Below are 17,588 nucleotides of genomic sequence, written 5' to 3'. Positions count from 1 at the left end.
CAGATTTAAGAGGGGACTGTCCAGAAGGCATGAGGAGCCATCTGGGGAGGGACTCCAGGCAGAGAACTGTGGCTCATGACCCGTTTGGTTTCCAAAGCTTTGGGCTAGATAGCTGCCACTTCAGCGAATAAAATAAAAACATGAGTACTCCCAAGAACCTAACAAGAGCAAAACATGTGCAAATGGACATATTAGGGTTAGGACAGGTTATGACTCCAAGGCAGTATTTCCTTTGACAGATGAGGAAACTGAGACCCAGCGAGGCAGGCAGGCTACAGTAGCAGCAGCAGATGATGCTCCAGCATCCTGCCCTTCCTCTAGCCAGATACTGGGCCAGGAACCCCAGGAATGGTGCTGGGCCCAGGTCATTAGCTCCTTCCTCTAGCCCACAAAGAAAGATTCCTAGGGAGCCTTGATGCCCACCCTAAGCCCCAATCCAGGGCAGTTTTATTGGCGCCATTTGTAAAAGGCCTTTCCCATCAGCCTCAAGCCTTAGCCTTCCCTTTCGGAGAAGGAAGTTGGTTCCTGATCCCAGCCCATGGGCAACACACTTGGTCTGATGCTGCTGCAATGCACATGTGACACTCCGGGTGCAGGACCCTGTGCAGGTCTGCGTCCAACTATGGGGAGCAGGAGAATGTAGAGAGCCAGGTCTGTGTATGGAAGCTGGGCAGAGCCCTGGCTGGCTAGAGAGATGTGTGGGCAAGGTGAGCAGGCCCCGTGTGCACCCTAGCCCCAGCGCCCAGCGTGGCTGAGGTCCAGGGTTGGGGGCAGTAAAATCAGAGATCCTGAGAGAGAAGCCCTTAGGCCAAAGACATGTGTGGAGCAGGCCAGGGCAGAAGCCCAGGGGAGATTCAGGAGGGGGCAGTGTGCATGTGTGCACAGGCCACACGGTCAAGGACACGGTGTGCAGGGGGCCTTTGGTGAATGTGTAGCTATGCCTCCCTCCCGTTCTGATCTGCATGCCTGAGTCCCTGGCCTCCTGAAGCTGAGGGAACACACCAGAGGGTAGGGTTGGGAGGCGTCCGGGAAGGAAACTCAGGTGGAAGTGGTTTAGGCCTCAAAGCCCACATCCTGTGGGAGAGTCTGTCAAGGGGCCAGGCCATCTGTCCCAGTCCTCAGAGCTGCTGGAGTGACAGTCCTCTAGGGGCGGAGATGGATGACCTCTGGGGGAGCAAGTGGCCCGGAGCCTAGGAGGTGGGTTCAGTCCTGCCAGGTCCAGGATCAGGAGGCCTCAGTCAGGCGCCGTCCTCCCTCCTCCTCCATCAGCAGCAGGCGGCGCCGGCCAGCCTCATAGTCGGCCTCGTCCACACTGACCAGCAGGCGGACAGCCTCCCGGCCCACGGCCTCACGAAGGGCCTCAGTCAGGAACACGCCCCGCAGGGCCTGCAGCAGGGCACCACTCAGGTAGTCGCCCCAGAAGGCGTCCAGATAGGAGAGCTCGGAGAACTTGATGTCACACACCACGGAGCCCAGGTCCCGGGAGCGCAGCACCGCAGTGGCCTGCCCAAACACGTCCAGCTGCCGGGCCAGCGCCTGGGGCCGCCGGGAGGCCACGCCCTGCTCCAAGGCAGGCCCGTGCTCACAGTACTCTGCTCGCACCCTGAGCCGGATGTCTGCAGAGAAGGAGGGACTGGTCAGGGAGGGGCTAACACTCCACATACGGTGCAATGGGGCCGGAGGGCCCACGACCCCTTCCTCCCACCCCGACCCTCCTCCCACAGGCTCCTCCCACTGCCCCATGGGTTGCAGTGCACCTACCCACATCCTTCCCCCTTCTGGTAACCACACCCAAGTACGGGTGACACCCTCCTATGGCTTCCCTCCTGTGGCCTGGCCTCTGTTACCTCCCGACCCGGTGACCTCCTCTCCCCTCACGTGCCCCACTGCAGCCTCAGCACCCTGCTGCTCCCCCACCCACCAGGCAGGTTCTGCCCAGCCCTGCCTCTCCTTCGGCTGGGGATGCTCTGGCCAGCCCCCTAGCACCTGCTCCCTCACTTCCTTCAAATGCCACCTTCCCAATGAGGCCTCCCCTAACCTTCCGATTTAAAACTTTACCACCACCACCCCAGGCCCCGGCATTCCCAATTCCCCGGACCCTGCTCCATTTCTTCCCAAGGCACTTATGACCTTCTAACCTCGGTGCTTTCCCTTATACTGTCAAGCTTATCACCTGTCTCCCCTAGGTGAGCCCCCTGTGAGCCCCTGGAAGGAAGGGACTGTTTTATTCACTGGTGTAGCCCTGCGGCACACAGTAGGCACTTGATATATATTTGTCAAAGAACCTAGGCATGGACTGATGGATTTGCCTTGCGACAACCGGCCTCACCCCCTCCTGCCGTCAGTGAGACTCCTGTGGGGCCAGTCACATCCCCAGCACCCACCCACCAAGCAAGCGCCCCCCAGGAGTCTCAAGGCTAGAACTGGGCCGGCTCCAATGGCAGCAGGTGCCCTCTTCCCTCAGAAGCTGAGAGGGTGGGCCATAAGCCCTGAGCTGCCAGGGGCCATTTGGCAACCAAGAGGGGAAAGCATGAGGCCTACCCAAGGTCACTGACAGAGAGGAAAAAAAAGTAGTTCCTCACACGAACCCTGGAACACCCAGATTCTCAGCTACGATCAAATCCCTTTTTGCTCGGGCCAGTCGGAGCTGAGTTTCTGTGGCCTTACGACCCTGCCCACATCTGCCCAAATGAAGTGGCACCTCTGTGCAGGGCACAGGACCCAGGACTTCCTAGACTGTCCCTGTAAATATGATCTCAGGCGGACCACCTCCCCGTGGGATTACTAAACCCCCACTTGTGACTCAGGCTACTAACAGAACCTCCTCTCCGGGGCGCCTGGGTGGCACAGCGGTTAAGCGTCTGCCTTCGGCTCAGGGCGTGATCCCGGCGTTATGGGTTCGAGCCCCACATCAGGCTCCTCTACTATGAGCCTGCTTCTTCCTCTCCCACTCCCCCTGCTTGTGTTCCCTCTCTCGCTAGCTGTCTCTCTCTCTGTCAAATAAACAAATAAAATTTTTAAAAAAAAAAAAAAAAAAAAAGAACCTCCTCTCCACACAACACTGGCTGTGAGGATCAGCTATGAGCTGGAAACGACAAGGGCACTACCCACGGATGAACTCATTTAATCCACGAACACCACGTGAGACAGGCCCTATTATCACCCCAATTTACAGGCGAGCAAATGGAGGCAAAGAGAAGAGAACTGATTTGCCTAAGGTCGCATGGCCAGGGCGCTGCAGTGTGCCACAGAGGTCACTGAGCCTCCTGTGCCCCAGAGGGCAGCCTCGGGTCAGTGGAGAAAAAGATTCTAACCCAGGAGCCTTCAGGCACCGCTGTGGGACCTGGCACAAGTCAGCACTTCTCTGAGCCCAGGTTCTTGACTGAACCAGGGAATTCCAACTCTGAAAGACTGTTGAAAGGATTAAAAAGAGAGCAATGGATGGAAAAGAAGGGGCTAGCGCTGCAAACGGCGCCCAGCAGGTGTTCCAAGAATGACAGCCGCCAACAGCTCCAATGTGCCAAATGCTTCACCCTGGCATTCAGCCAGACCGGCCTGCGGGCCAGGGCCCCCTGCAACCCATCTGACAGACGAGGAAACTGAAGCTCTGAAAGGGGAAGTGCCATGTCCCTGCCTCCCTTCGCCTTCCACACAGGACCAGCAGCAGAGCACAAGGTGGAAGGCAGGTCCCTGCTCCCCCAGATAACTTCTCAGTACCACCCACTTCCTCCTCCGACCCCAAACCCTTCCTCTTTCTGCGAGAGAACCTCACCCTCTCTGTTCGAGGCCCAGGGAACCCTACCTGGCCTTGGCACCTAGGACTTCCCACGGCACTCAGGCCCGGCTCCCTTCATCTTAAGAACCGCGCAAGACCTCCAGGCCCACAGCCTAGACTCCCATGAGTGTCTGACCGTGCCTCCAATTGGTGTGGGCCAGGGAGCAGGGGACTGGGAGGGGCAGCACCTGTCCAAGGCCACACGGGGCAGCTCAATGGCAGAGCCACAGAGCCAGGTGGCGGAGTCCGACAGACCTTGAGGCGAGTCCCGGCTCTGCCACTCTCTAGCTGTGGGGCCTTGGGCATGTGACCTCACCTCTCTGAGCCTCAGTTTCCCCATCTGAAAAACATAAACAGACAAACAAGAGGTCCCTGCTGCGTGGTGCGGTCATGAGGACTGAAAAAAGCAACTCACGAAGCACTTGCCCCAGGTCCTAGGATAGAAGGCACCCAGAAACAGGAACTGCGATTTCAACACCCACCTCTCTACCCCACGGCCCCTGCTCAGGCCTGGCCCTCTCTCGCTTGGGCCCCTGAGTCAACCTCCTCCCTCATCTCCTTCAGTCCCGGCCACGTTCTCCCCTGACCTGCCTCCAGTCACAAGGGTAGTGCCCCAGCAGGAGCCTTACTCACTCACACGATGACCTGTCTACGTCCTCTGCCCAGAACGGCCCCACTCACCCACCAAGGCCCAGTGCACAGGACCACACATCCCAAGCCCATGAAACCCTCCCAGATCGCCTTTCTCCTCCGCGCAGGTTAGTACTCAACCTGCGGCAGAAGCTCTTCAGAGCCTGCCCCGACATAGGAGATGGAAGGATGATAGGACCCGGATGGACTACCGGGTGTCCCATGTTCACCCAACAGATCTATTTATGAAGTGCCAGGAATGTGGGGTGACATGTATGCCCCGCCACCAGTGAGCCTGCAAGACACTGGACCCCACTTAGGGAACACCTCTCATGGGCCAGGTCCTACTCAAAGGCTCTCCCGATCTTCGGCCCTAAATCCTCACAGCATTTTCCTTATCCCCACGGACAAATGAGGAAATCCATCCCCAGACCACAGTCCATCCTCGGGTCTGTAACACAACAGCATGGCACACAGCGAAAGAGAACAAGGAGACTCCACAAGGGAAAAGGAGAAGAGCTGCGGTACCACCCCCGGCCAGGAATCAGTGGCACCAAGCGCCATCTCTCCTTTAGTCCTCACCAGGATGACCAAAGAACAATAGGTGACATGTATATAGTATTTATTGCAGACTGGCGCACACGTCACATCTGCTGACCCTTTGATTCTCCCTGCAACTTTATAAGGCAGTGCTGGTCCTTTCTGCAGATGGGGAAACTGAGGCATAGAGGATGAATTACCTGCCCAAGGGCACATAGGCAGGAAAATGGCAGAGCTGGAATTCCAACCAGGGTGCCAAACTCCAGAGCCCAAGCTCCTAACTACCCGTCCTGTTTGCTGCCTCTCACACAATGATACCCAGAAACCTAGAATTAAAAGACATCCCAAGGGCCATGAGAAAAAATTAGAGAGAGCAAGGTGTAATTTAGATGGCAATGATCAGATGGAACCCCTCTAAGAAATGACACTGGAAGTAAAATGTGAAGAACAAGTAGGTCGAGAATGAAAAACAAGGAGAAGGAAGAGCAGCATTCCCAGAAGAGAGAACGGCCCACATCGAAGTCCAGAAACAGAAAATGAACTTGAGGCGTTCACAGGCTGGGGGCCAGGGTGGCTGGACCACGTGGAGGAGAAGGGCACCAGGGGATGACTGGAGGGACGGGGCTAACCCGGCGGGGCAGGGAGTCCGGGGCCTCCCGAGGTGACCACACCCCTCCGCACCTCAATGGCCGCCTTCATAACACCTCGCCCCAGCACCTGCTTTCGTGAGGTCACTTTGGGGATTACACAGCTGGCCACAAAGTAAAGAGCAGAGGCCAGTGCCTGGCACGTAATGAGCCCTCCAAGGGCCTCAGGAAGGATGTGAGCTCACACCGAGATGACTCCGGCTGCAGTGAGGAAGCGGCAAGGCGGTCAGGAACAGAGCCAGGGCAGGGGTCGGGAAGCGGTCAGGAACAGAGCCAGGGCAGGGGTCGGGAAAGGCCGCAAGTCCAGGACAGACGCAGCAGACATGGAGAGAAGTGGATGGACCTGCCCAGCTGTGTCCGTGACAAGCAAGGTGGGAAGAGCACCTGGCCCCCGTGTGACCTGAGCTGGGGGCTGGCTGAATTGCTTCCTCTAGCCAGGAACACCTAGCATTTAGCAACAGTCCCTCCTCTCCACTTGGGCAGCTGTGCAGAAAGGCTCCCTGTCCCCAGGGCAGAGGGTATGGTGATACCTTCTTCATGAGGAGAGCTGCTCTTGCTCCTGCACTCAGGTGGGCCCCAGTGCCCTCTTGTCCCCCAACCCCACACCTCATCCCTCTCTCTCTTCCAGGGCAGAATGAGATGCCGAGGGAAATGGGCGGGGATTCCCAGTGGGGTCTAGGGAAGGGAAAGGCACAAAGGGGAGAGAGGCAGCCAGAGCGCTCTGATGGAAAGACCCCAGCCACTCCACGGCCAGCACCACCCTCCTCTGGACAACAATGGCACCCATCCCTTGCTTTAGTCTCTTCCCTGGGACGCGGCTAGCATCACCCTGTCAAATGTAAGATTCTACTGAACTAACAGACTGAGGCAATGAGGAGACGCCCCCACCAACGTCAGGGAAAGATAAGCAGCCCTTCACTACCTGCTTCCTGATGGAAGGCCACAATACCACCTGGGAAGTGAGCTTGAAAATGAACATCACGCTAGAATCTGATCAAGCCTCTCCAGACCAACCACCGATTTTCAGGAAACACAGACAATAGGGGACCATATCGATCAACTGGACTGCAGGATGCAATCGGCAAAATCCAGTCTTCAGGAAACACGACAGGACAACCACTTTCAACAAATGTAAGACTAGGGGAATGGGGGGACAGATAATTGGGCATGGCAGGGGAAACCTCAGAGATCAGGAGGGACTTAATGAGAGCCAGCACTAAGGCGCCTGGGTGGCTGAGTCGGTTAAGTATTAGACTTCCCCTCAGGTCGTGATCCCAGCATCCTGGGATCGAGCTCCACATGGAGCCCCACATCAGGCTCCCTGCTCAGTGAGGAGTCTGCTTGTTCCTTTGCCCCTCCCCCTGCTCCTGCGTGCTAGCGTTCTCTCTCTCTCTCAAATAAATTAAATAAAAAGACAGAGCCAGCACTTCTGAGACAACTGGACATTAGAGCACTGACTGGACCTCTGACAGTAAGGAACTCAATTTTTTCGGTGCGGTAATTTTTTTAAGAATTCTGATCTTTCAGAGGTACACAGTGAAAAATCCACAGATGAAATAACAGGACCCCCAACAGGCACTCCGAAACACCATGGATGGTGCAACAGGATCACCCGTGAGCTGATAAGGGCTGAGGCGCAGTGAGGGGGGACAGGGTCATCACGCTGGTGTGCCTCCTCTGTACCTTCTCCACAGAAAACAGGGGAAAAAGCAAGCAAAGCTCATCCTGTCACTCAAATCCTCTGGGGCTTTCCATCACATGCAGCAATGAAATCCCTGGCCCATGGCCCTGCAGGACAAGCCCCCCACCTCTCCTGCGCTGACCTCCCAGCAGCCCCCTTGCTCCCGGGCTCCAGCCTGGCCAGCTTCCTCACCATCCCTTCACCTGGCTCACTCCTACTCGGATCTTGGCACCTGCTGTCCCCAGATCTAGAACACCCTTCCCCAGCCACCCACACCCTCGCTCTGTCTCTTCCAAGAGGGCTTCTGAGACCACCCTACCTTGAAAATACATCTAAAACTGCGTTTTCCAAGACTCCCTACCTCCTTCCCCTGCCTTCTCCTCTCAGCTGCCATCTGAAGTTTCTGTCGACTTTCTCCTCCCACCAAAACACCCACTCTGGGAGGACAAGCGCCTCCCATCCCTGCTGTGCCTAGCGCATACTAAGCGCTCTATACTCGTAAAGGAACAACATGAACCAACCCTGCCACTAGCACAGTGCGGGTTGTCACTCCTACCTTGGGGCTATCTTGAACACTCAGGTCCAGGCGAGTAGCGCGCCCAGCACAGTGCCCAGTGGATGGCCCCAAAAGGGATGCGGAAACTCAGAGGCCCTGCGTCCAAACCTGGAGTACTCTGGACACCCTTCCCCTTGGGAAACCCAGAGTTTGGTCTGATTCTCTCCCTCTGGGGAGGGCAGTTGATTAGAGATTAAGCCCCACAGCTGTCACACACGAGGGGAGCAAGAACAGCAAGTCATTCCAGTCTGAAGGAGCCTCCTTCCACCCCTGGGCTTGGGCCTCATTAAAGGTGAGGTATCCCGGCTTTCAGAGGGAACCACCAGGGCCCTCCTGGGGAGAGCTTCCCTCCAGCCCCACCCTGCCTAGTGAGTCAGCAGTCAGACCTGCTTACAGTCCTCCCAGCAAGACCCAGCCACACCCTGTGTAACAACCCCCCTGTCACAGCCCTGGCCCTCAGGGAAGAGACGTGAAGCCTCCACCCACACCAAGACCCCTCCCCAGCCTCAGCTCAGCGGGTTCCCCCGGGAGCCAGCCAGGTGGCTCTCCTCAGGACTGCCTGCCTCGGGGGAGAGTCACACCAGGCAGCCACCCCGTCCAGCTGAGGGTTGTCAGAGGACACCCGCCGGCTCTACTGGTCTGTCCCTCCCAGCAGCACCCAGCGCAGGTATCAGCAGCCTCATCGGTAGAGTGGATAGGACACTCGGGAGAAAGGGAACCAAAGAGGTGTGGGCTGAGTCAGAGTGCACCCATCCATGCCCGTCTACACCCTTCAAGACCACGTGGAATTTCTCAAAGCACGAATCTCTACAGCAGAGCCCACAACCCACCTGGCCTAAGACATGTATAGGCCCAGGCCGGCCTGTTCGCCCACCCCTCCTTCTCCCCAACAGAACTTCTCCGAGCCAGACCTTCTGCCTCTCCTGCCTGGGCTGTCCAGCCTCTTCACTCCGAGCCCTGCTTCCTTTTTGTTTAATTTACTTAACGTGTACCTGTCATGGTACGTGCTGTATGTATCCATACCTGGCACAGTTCTAAACACTTCATAAATCATCACTCATTCATTAACTGATTTTCCGAATGGAGACAGAGTTGCATCAAAAGCAGGTGTCAGATCACCTCAATCCCCTCCTGAAAACCTGATATAACACTTGCTGCATGGAATCAAATTCACACTCCCATCCACCCCGAGGTCTGCCAGGCCCGGTGGCTTGGCTCCTGCCGGGCTCCTCCACCCACTCCCCACCCTCTGTTCCCGGCACTATCTAAAGCGAGCTTCAGTTTCACTGATCTGTCACCCTACTAGAAGGTCACCTCCCCAAGGGCAGGGCCCTCACTGCTATTCCTGTCCCAAGCACACTGCACACTAACAGCAAGAAGACACACAAACCCGCACGCAGAGCACAGCACGGGCCCCAGGACAGGCACTGGCGCAAACGCATCACCAGGTCAATTCATTTTCTCTCTCAACAACCCCAGTTGGAAAGCACACTATCAGCCTCCTTTTACACTGAAGGGTTCAGTCACCTGCCCAAGGTCAGACAACCCATCCAAGCGCCAAGGCTAAGAGGTGAATGTGGCAGCCTGCCCCAGGATCCTCATTTTTTATCTGCACGTGATTCTGCTACTGAGGAAGTAAACCTATAAAAATGTTTACTGAAAAAACAAATGAAATTGAGAGCAAGGGGTCGTCAGGAAAAGCTTTCTAGAGGAGGTCACACACGTGATCCTTCCACAACGGGCAGCAAGACGAGAACAATGAACGGGAGCCACCGCCTCCCCACTGGGTGGGCCGCACTCCGCACAAGTGCCTGTCTCTGCCACCCTCGGGCTCAGCAGCCGGCCACGGGCACCATCAGAGCATTCACCAAGGCCCACAGATACCTACCACAGGTCACTTTGCCTTCTGAGGCAGGTCTGGCTGGCTCCTGCGGCTGCTGGGGGGCGGCAGGAGCCCCTCTCCGCCGCCGTCTGGCACCACCACTGGGCCGGCCCCGACTCCGCCGCTGCCGCTTGGTCGGTGGGGAGCCTGAGGAGAGGAAGATAGGGCACACTGAGGCCCAGATAACAGACAGAGCATGGAGGCAGGGGCCTGCCGAAGAGCTCAGGGGTGGTCTGAGACCCCGGGTGAGCCCCTCTGCTTCCTGGGCCTCAGTGGCCCCATCCGTAAGATAAGCAGTGAGTATAACCTGGCATCATCTAGAGGGGCACACCCCACCACCCGGCAGCCCCACTCCCACATGTGACCCTGAAGAAACCCCTGCACAGCCACACCAGCAAACAAGCAGGACAACAAACCACCTGGGCATTGCTGACAACTGTCTAAATGTGAACACAATGTAAATATCTGGCAAGAAGTACACAGGGTAACTCATGGTGTATACTGTGCAGTGAAGTAAAAGTAAGGTACAAAGCAAATGTCTACAATTTGCTACATCTTGCATAAAAGGAAAAGAAAATAAGGATATATACAAACTTGCTATTTTTACAAAACAAAACACTGTAAAGACAAATAGGAAAAACCTGAAATTAGTTACCTACTAACTAGGGCGTGGGGGCCAGTGGAAATGATCCTTCTAAGAACATCTTCCTCACATATGTTAGTTTTGACTTTTGGGTCATAAAACTGTTTTACGTACTCAAAAACTTAAAGATACCAAAAGAAAAAAAAAACCACCAACCATAAAATTTAACAGAAACAAACAAACCTAGCTGTATATATAATTGGTAACACGAACTGGAGAAGAATTATTTCAAGTAACTTGGAAGAACATTCTGACTGTAAACTCTCAGTGGGATATACTCCTAGGACAGGAAGAACTGCAAATAAATGGTATATTCATTCAGTAGATATAGTCAGCAGTGGTACCAACATACTTCCAAAACTATGACTGTCATAAAACAAAGCAAATAAATCTTATCTCAAAGTCACTAATAACCAAAATTTTTAATGTACAAGAAACAAATCTTTGTAATATTAATTTTGAAAACACTAAGACGAATTTTTTTTGGCGGGAGGGGGGGATACAGCATGCACGCATGCATGCTAGAACAGGCGGGACAGAGGGAGAGAGAATTCCAAACAGGCTCCCCGCCCAGCACAGAGTCCAACACGGGGCTCCATCTGAGGTCACGAGATGAGAAAGATGGGGCACACTGAGATTATGACCTAAGCCTAAATCAAGAGTTGGACACAACCAACTGAGCCACCCAGGTGCCCCCCAAAATATGAATTTTTAAAATATTTTATTTATTTATTTATTTGACAGAGAGAAAGACAGCGAGAGAGGGAACACAAGCTGGGGGAGTGGGAGAGGGAGAAGCAGGCCTCCCGTCAAGCAAGGAGTCCGACGTGGAGCTCGATTCCAAGACCCTGGGATTATGACCCAAGCCGAAGGCAGATGCTTAATGACTGAACCACCCAGGCATCCCCAAAAATATGTATTTTTTAAAAGCAATTTCTAGCTCTGCTCACTTAAAAGAGCCCAGAAACAACACACACACTCAGCACCTAGGTCTGGGTCTCTAAATGCCAGGGCCTCTAAAAGAAACCAGGCTTCCAGAAAGAGCTGATTCCAAAGCTGGGGAAGGAAAAGTACAAGCTGAGTCCATGATATCTTGCAGTGCGACAGAGCAGGGAGCCCAAAGAGTGATGGAGCTACATCAAAAAGACAGGAGGAGCTAGTCAATTCGAATCTCAGGAAGAATGACTAATGTGTTCTAACATAGTAAATAAATAATTATACGGGAATCCATAGTGCTGCTCCCCCTCCTCCCAAGAAAAGAGAGAGAAAGAAGGAAAAGTCTCGAAAGAGTGCTAGTTAACACACTCTGGAAAAGAATGAGAAAATCACCATTTTGTGAACACCAATGTCATCACTGGTTCAAGAGATCACCGATGCCTGCTAACCTGACTGGGGATGCTGCTGGGGAATAGGATGTGCCAAAGTGTCACCCTACAGATGGACTAACCATTACAGGGGGAAATGTCTCTTTATGAAGGACAAACATGGTTAGACACCACCTTAACCAAGTGCTCAAACTTGCCCACTCAAAGCAAGAAAACCAGACCGTCAGCCTCCTGATTTGCTCCAATACGAAGCACGCAGCATCAACCAAGGAGCATTCTTGCCAAAACACGTAACCTGAATCTCATCGAGACTCCTGACCCACTTTTTATCGCACCTTACCTTACTTCACTCAACTCTCAGTCCTGGAAATTACACTACACTCTTCTGGCCACACGTTTACAGGGTTTTCAAGTTTCAAGTCATAAACTAGAAACAACGCCCAGTGGCTGCTGCCATGCTTGTCTCCTGGGCTGAGGGTGTGGGGGCTTCCTGCTTCACGGGAGACACACCAGTTCCAGGACCCCACGAGGAAATGATCAGACACTTCTAAAACAATCGTGACATTCTACAAAACAAGTGGCCCGACAGAGTCAATAAGTCAACGTCATGGGAAGAAAAGAAACAAATCTGGGGCAGGGGAGGAGTTTGGGTCTCAAGTAAGAGATTAAGGAGATATAATAAATGAACACAGAGATGCCTGGGTGGCTCAGTCGGTTGAGCATCTGCCTTCGGCTCAGGTCATGATCCCAGGGTCCTGGGATTGAGTCCCGCATCAGGCTACTTGAAGCAGGGAGCCTGCTTCTCCCTCTCCCTCTGCCTGCTACTTCCCCTGCTTGTGCTCTCTCTTCCTCTCTTGGACAAATAAATAAAATTAAAAAAAAAAAAAACCCTAATGCAGATAAACTCAACTATGAGTGGGTTTTGAGAGTGGAGACCATCTTGAAGAGACATGAAAATGAAACATTAGTATATCAGAGGATTAGTATTTATTTTCTTAGGTATGATAATGGTCTGGAGATGATCTAGGAGAATCTCCTCATTCTCAGGAAATCCCTGCTGATTTAGTAATAAAGTATCCTAACAGCTGTAACTTACTTTCAAAGAGTTCAACCAAAAATCCACTGTTACATACATACACGCATAACACAAAAGTGGCAAAATGTTAAAATTACTGAATCGAGGTGGAAAAATAGGAGCATACTCACTGCACTCATGTTTTAACTTCTCTGTATTTCTGAAATTATGTTTGAATAATTTAGGAACAGGAAAGAGGAGATGGCCTAAATGAATTGGCAGGGCAATTAAAAGAAACAAATTAAAGGTACTTGACATGAATAAATCTCAGAAACGTGACCAGCAAAGCCAGCCACGTGAAGACTACCCACCGTGTGATGTCATTTAGATGCCCTATAAAACCACCACAAACCATTCCATATGTTGCTTCCGGACACGTGCTTTTGTAGAATAAACACCACCCGCAAAGGACTGTAGAGACAAAATGACCCCTCAGGGCCCTTCCCTGATGGGCCGGGATGGAGAGGGTTCATCAGGGTTCAGGAAGAAGAAAGGGACGCTGCCATCATGCCCACCCAGCGAGGCTCACCTGTCTCCCACTGACCCTGCTGGGCGTCTGAAGTACTGCTTGATTGCCGACGGCGGCGGCGGCTGCCTTCAGTCCTTTTGGAAGAAGAGCTGGAGGTCCCATAGTTGTAGCGTTCCGGAGACACTTCAGAAAGAGAAGAAAGTAAAGAAGTATTCACAGCCTCCAGCCCCTCTCTGGCTCAGCCTCCAATTCCCACCCAGAGATGGACTTCTGCCCCACTCGGTGCCCAAGTTCTCCAGAGCTCAGAGCCCAGATAGCTCCCTCTCAAACGTTCCCTACCCAGTGGTTGCTATATGCCTACAGAGATAGAGGGGACTCGTGACCACCTGGGGCCATCCAATCCATGTCTACAACAGCTCCAACTGTCAGGGTTGGATTCTGTAAGCCGAGTCATGGTCAGGATCCCCGAAATGCTGCGTGCGTCCCCCCCACCTCGGACTGCCCCCAACGCTTCCTTACTCCCAAGTAGTAAGCAGGCTCTCCAAATCCTCTCTTCCATAGCCTAACCTCCACATGCATTTTTCCAAAAACACTGTCGGTTCTTCTCTAGTGGTGCCCTTCTCCCGGTTATCCAATTCCCACAGGCTTCCTCTGGGCGAGGGATGTTCAAAATCCCCCTCTGCAACTAGCCACTGCACCCCTAATGACCAGCCAAGATCTCAACAGCTCGAGGCCTACACACACACAGGACTCCTGTCCCTTAAATCCTTGGGCTCCTCGCCTTCTCAGGACTGCTCCTCCAGGAGCACTTCCCTCACAGGATTAACGGCATCAATTCAGAGCCAAGCTAGCTAGGTCTGAATCCTCACTCCCACACTTTCTACCTGGGTCGTCTGCAAGCCCCTGCAGGAAGTGGCTTCTTCCCTCTCTGCTCTTGCTTTGTCGGTCTCCCCTGCTCCCGCCACACTGGTCTCTGATGATACCAAACTCATTACTGACTCAAGGCCTGAAAGCTTGCCTTTCCCTCTGCCTGGCATTTTCTCTTCTGAGATCTAAGCACAGTCCGAGTAGAGCCTCCGTTTAAACATCGCTTTCTCAGAAAGGTTTTGAATGGTTATCCAATTTGAGGGTGGGGGGGGCTCGCTTCACTATGAAGCACTCCCTACTTTCTTAACTTCGCTTTAGTCTCTCTAAAAACCAGCTACCTGCCTTAACGGCTGCTTCCCCCCACTAACATAAGCTTCATGGAACAAACACTTTGTCAATCCCAACACCTTGTACCTCCTGTGCTCAGCACACAGGATTCAGTTCTTACACGTGGGCAAGCTGCTTAACTTCTCTTAACCTTGTTCTTTTCCCTGTAAGATGAGGACACTAACAGGACTTCCTCATGGGATTACTGGGAGGATATAAGGTGACAGTTCACATGAAGAGCTTACTGCCGTCCTAGCACCAAATAAGCCCTCCATAAACAGTGGCCACAAACATCACTGATGTGGCCAAATTCCACAAGCTCACCTCTCCCAAAGCCATGCCTCCTCCCTGTCGTGTGCCACATTGATACTCTGAGAGAAGGGGAGGAGCTATTTGGGACATAGGCTGATATGGTGCTGTCCGTATCAGGCCACCATGGAGGCACGGCGAGGGCCAGGCCCCGTCCCCACCGGAAGTCTGTCGCCCTCCCATTCAACCATACCTGGCCGGCGCCTCTTGCGCGCCAGATGCGGCAGCAGGTCGTGGCGCGCCAGCACACGCAGGAGCTGCCCCAGCAGCCGAAGGTTGCTCTCGTCGCACTGCCCGCGGCGCTCCAGCTCCAGCAGCAGCTCCAGGCCGCTTCGCGCGCGGGCCAGACCGCCGGCCGCACCGGGGGCCTCGTCGAGCAGGAAGGCCAACAGCTCCAGCTCGCACTCGGTCAGCTGCCCGCCTACCACCTCGAACATACGGTGTAGCGACAGCATCCCGTAGTAGTCCAGGCATTCATCCTCCTCCCAGCTCGGAGCCGGGGTCAACCCGGACAGCGCCATACCCGGGGGAGGGGGGCGGCACAAGCTCTGAACCAGGGCCTAGAACCCACACAGCGGGGAAGAGGCGATGGTCAGCGACGCGGGGACCCGAGCCCCGCCCCCGCCGGTGCGTCTCCCCCGCCCCGTCCTGCTGGGCAGGGCCACCTTCGCACCCCAGTCTTCTCCTGCCCCTCCCCTTCCCCCAGAAAGGAATGGTATCGCCCGAGGTCCCCTAGTAACAGGTCGAGACGCTAGACCCCGCTCATCCTCCCACCAGTCGGGCCGGGCCGGCCCAGCCCGAACGCCCCTCCCCAGGTGGTATGTCCCGAACCAGCCCCCGGACCCGACCAAGTGATTCGGTCAGAACAAGCGTGGGGGCCCATCCCGGGGAACCCTGCCGACTGCCCTTTGACTCTGGGCAGCACTGTCCGGACGTGCCCCTTGTCTCCGTCCAGTGGTATTGTCCGATCAGCGCCGCGGCTCCGCCCAAATGGTACCGTCCGAAAGTGACTCTCTGCCCCCCACAAGTGGAACCGACCAAAGCAGCCCGACGCCCCACACAGGTGGTGCTGTCCGATCCCGACCGCCCCCCCGTTAGGGCGGTACCGCTCTCCCCCCAACACCCAGGTGGTTCCGTCTACCCTCCAACAGTCGCCCTCAGGCCTCTCTGGATCCTCACCGGATTCCGGCGTCTGACGACTCCCGGGCGACGGCCGCAGCCACTTGTTTTGGATCTTTCTGGCACCTTCTCTATTATTACGCCTGCGTCACCTCGCCCCTCCTCCTTCCCCCAACTCGCGCAGGTGCGACCGCCACGCCCCTTAGGCGCAAGCGCAGAGTGAAGCTTCCAAGCCCCACCCCTCCGGGCCTGCCCCCAACCGTAGCGTCTTGCCCGCCAGTGCTGCGCCTGCGCAAAGCGAGAGTGATTTCCGCGTCTGAGTTGGATTTGGTACCTGGTTGCCGGGTTGCTTCTGTCCGCCCGTGACTTAAGCCGCTGGGTCTTTATTGCCCCAAGTCAAGCCCTGTTGGAATTACGCATCTTATAGACTACAGCCCCATCCTAAGCACGATCTAGACGCCCACATTACCACTGTTCCCAGCTGTCCATGGCAAAGGACCACAATAGCAACCGTCCTGGCTTCAGATAGCTCCCAGGCCCCTTATGCTCTGGACTTGGACGCTCCCCCATCAGCCTGCCCCTTATTCCTAATGGCAACCAGGAACCTACGTCACAACCGTGCCATCTCATGATCCCAACTGGAATCTCCTTTCATCCAACAGAAGCCCCCATCTCTGAAGTTCCTTCCCCTGATCAAGACCAGAAAGCTCCCCCATCTCATGTTAGGAACCGATACCTCCTTCCCGATTGCAATAGGCCCCTCTATTCTGACTGTTCACTTCCTGATGGCATCCCTCATGGTCCCGTTACAGTTAGACACCCTCTTCCTGACTCAAACGCCCCCCCAACCCCTTCCAATCTCTGCCCTCCAAGGTCAAGGGACCTCCCAATATGCCCCGGCTAACCTGCACCTACAAGTTGGCACTCTGACGAAGGCAGATCCCTACCAAGAAAACTGGAGTCCAGGCTGCATGTCTGAGCAGTTCCCCTGAGGCGGGGCCTTGGGCATGGCGGCCACCTCCCCAACCCACCACCACGCACACACTTAGGTGACTCAAGGTCAAGGCTCTCACGTACCTTGTAACAAGTCCCCTCCATGGAGTGGTTCCCACAGCTGGAATTATCTCCCTTTGAAAGGCAGGGGACCTAGGTCCTGCTTGGTACTGCGTCAGCACTGGCTCTGCTTGGGCTGCAGTAGTGAACCTTGGAAGCATCCCTCTCTCTAATGGCAATTGTCACCTATTGAGGCCTAGTCCTGGACCAGACGCAGTAGGTGCCCAATAAATGAATATCGTTAAATCAACTGAAGAGTGGGAGGGAAGGGAAAGAGATTTTACACACTGGGAAGGACTACGTCCATGTTAGATGGGTTATAGTGAGCATCCACGGTGTACCAGACCCTGTGCAGAACGCTTTTACGTGTTTGATTTCATTCATTCCCCTCAACAGCCTTTGAAGTGGATGTGATTCAAGCCCATTTTACACAGGAGTAAAAGTGAGGCCTTGAGAGAAGTACCCCAAGTGCGTCTGGCTCCAAATCTATGCTGTCAGGGATGCTCAGTCTCTTCAGCTACGAAATAACACCTCTGTCAAGGTCTCCCGCCACCCAGTTCACTCCATAGGCCCTCTGCTTTCCAATGATGCCCACTTCTCACCACTTTAATTTTTGGGAGAGCAGCCCAGGAAAACCGCGCAGGCGCTTGCCTGAGCCCCAAGCTCCGCCCACAGGGCACGGTTGTGTGC

General features: G+C 54.6%; 1 protein-coding gene across 4 annotated transcripts; it reads right to left on the bottom strand.

The window, feature by feature from the left end:
- Nucleotides 1-416: 416 nt before the first annotated feature.
- On the bottom strand, nucleotides 417-16,059 carry DEDD2 (death effector domain containing 2). Of its 4 annotated transcripts, XM_034672764.1 has the most exons (7): nucleotides 15,906-16,059; nucleotides 14,920-15,286; nucleotides 13,284-13,406; nucleotides 13,107-13,199; nucleotides 9,718-9,858; nucleotides 4,092-4,115; nucleotides 417-1,616 (listed from the first exon to the last, which is right to left on the bottom strand). In XM_034672764.1, the coding sequence occupies exons 2-7, from the start codon at nucleotides 15,245-15,247 to the stop codon at nucleotides 1,225-1,227; spliced, it is 1,101 nt and encodes a 366-aa protein (XP_034528655.1). In that variant the 5' UTR covers nucleotides 15,248-15,286; nucleotides 15,906-16,059; the 3' UTR covers nucleotides 417-1,224. The 4 variants fall into 4 exon arrangements, with proteins under 4 accessions (XP_034528655.1, XP_019660119.1, XP_019660120.1 ...); XM_019804560.2 differs by lacking the exon at nucleotides 4,092-4,115; XM_019804561.2 differs by lacking the exon at nucleotides 13,107-13,199.
- Between the last annotated feature and the right edge of the window lie 1,529 nt (nucleotides 16,060-17,588).

Source organism: Ailuropoda melanoleuca, chromosome 12 (genome assembly GCF_002007445.2).
Source record: "Ailuropoda melanoleuca isolate Jingjing chromosome 12, ASM200744v2, whole genome shotgun sequence".
NCBI classification, from domain to species: Eukaryota; Metazoa; Chordata; class Mammalia; order Carnivora; family Ursidae; genus Ailuropoda; species Ailuropoda melanoleuca.
The sequence above is the reverse complement of the archived record's forward strand: the minus strand, read 5'-3'. Positions and strand labels throughout refer to the sequence as shown.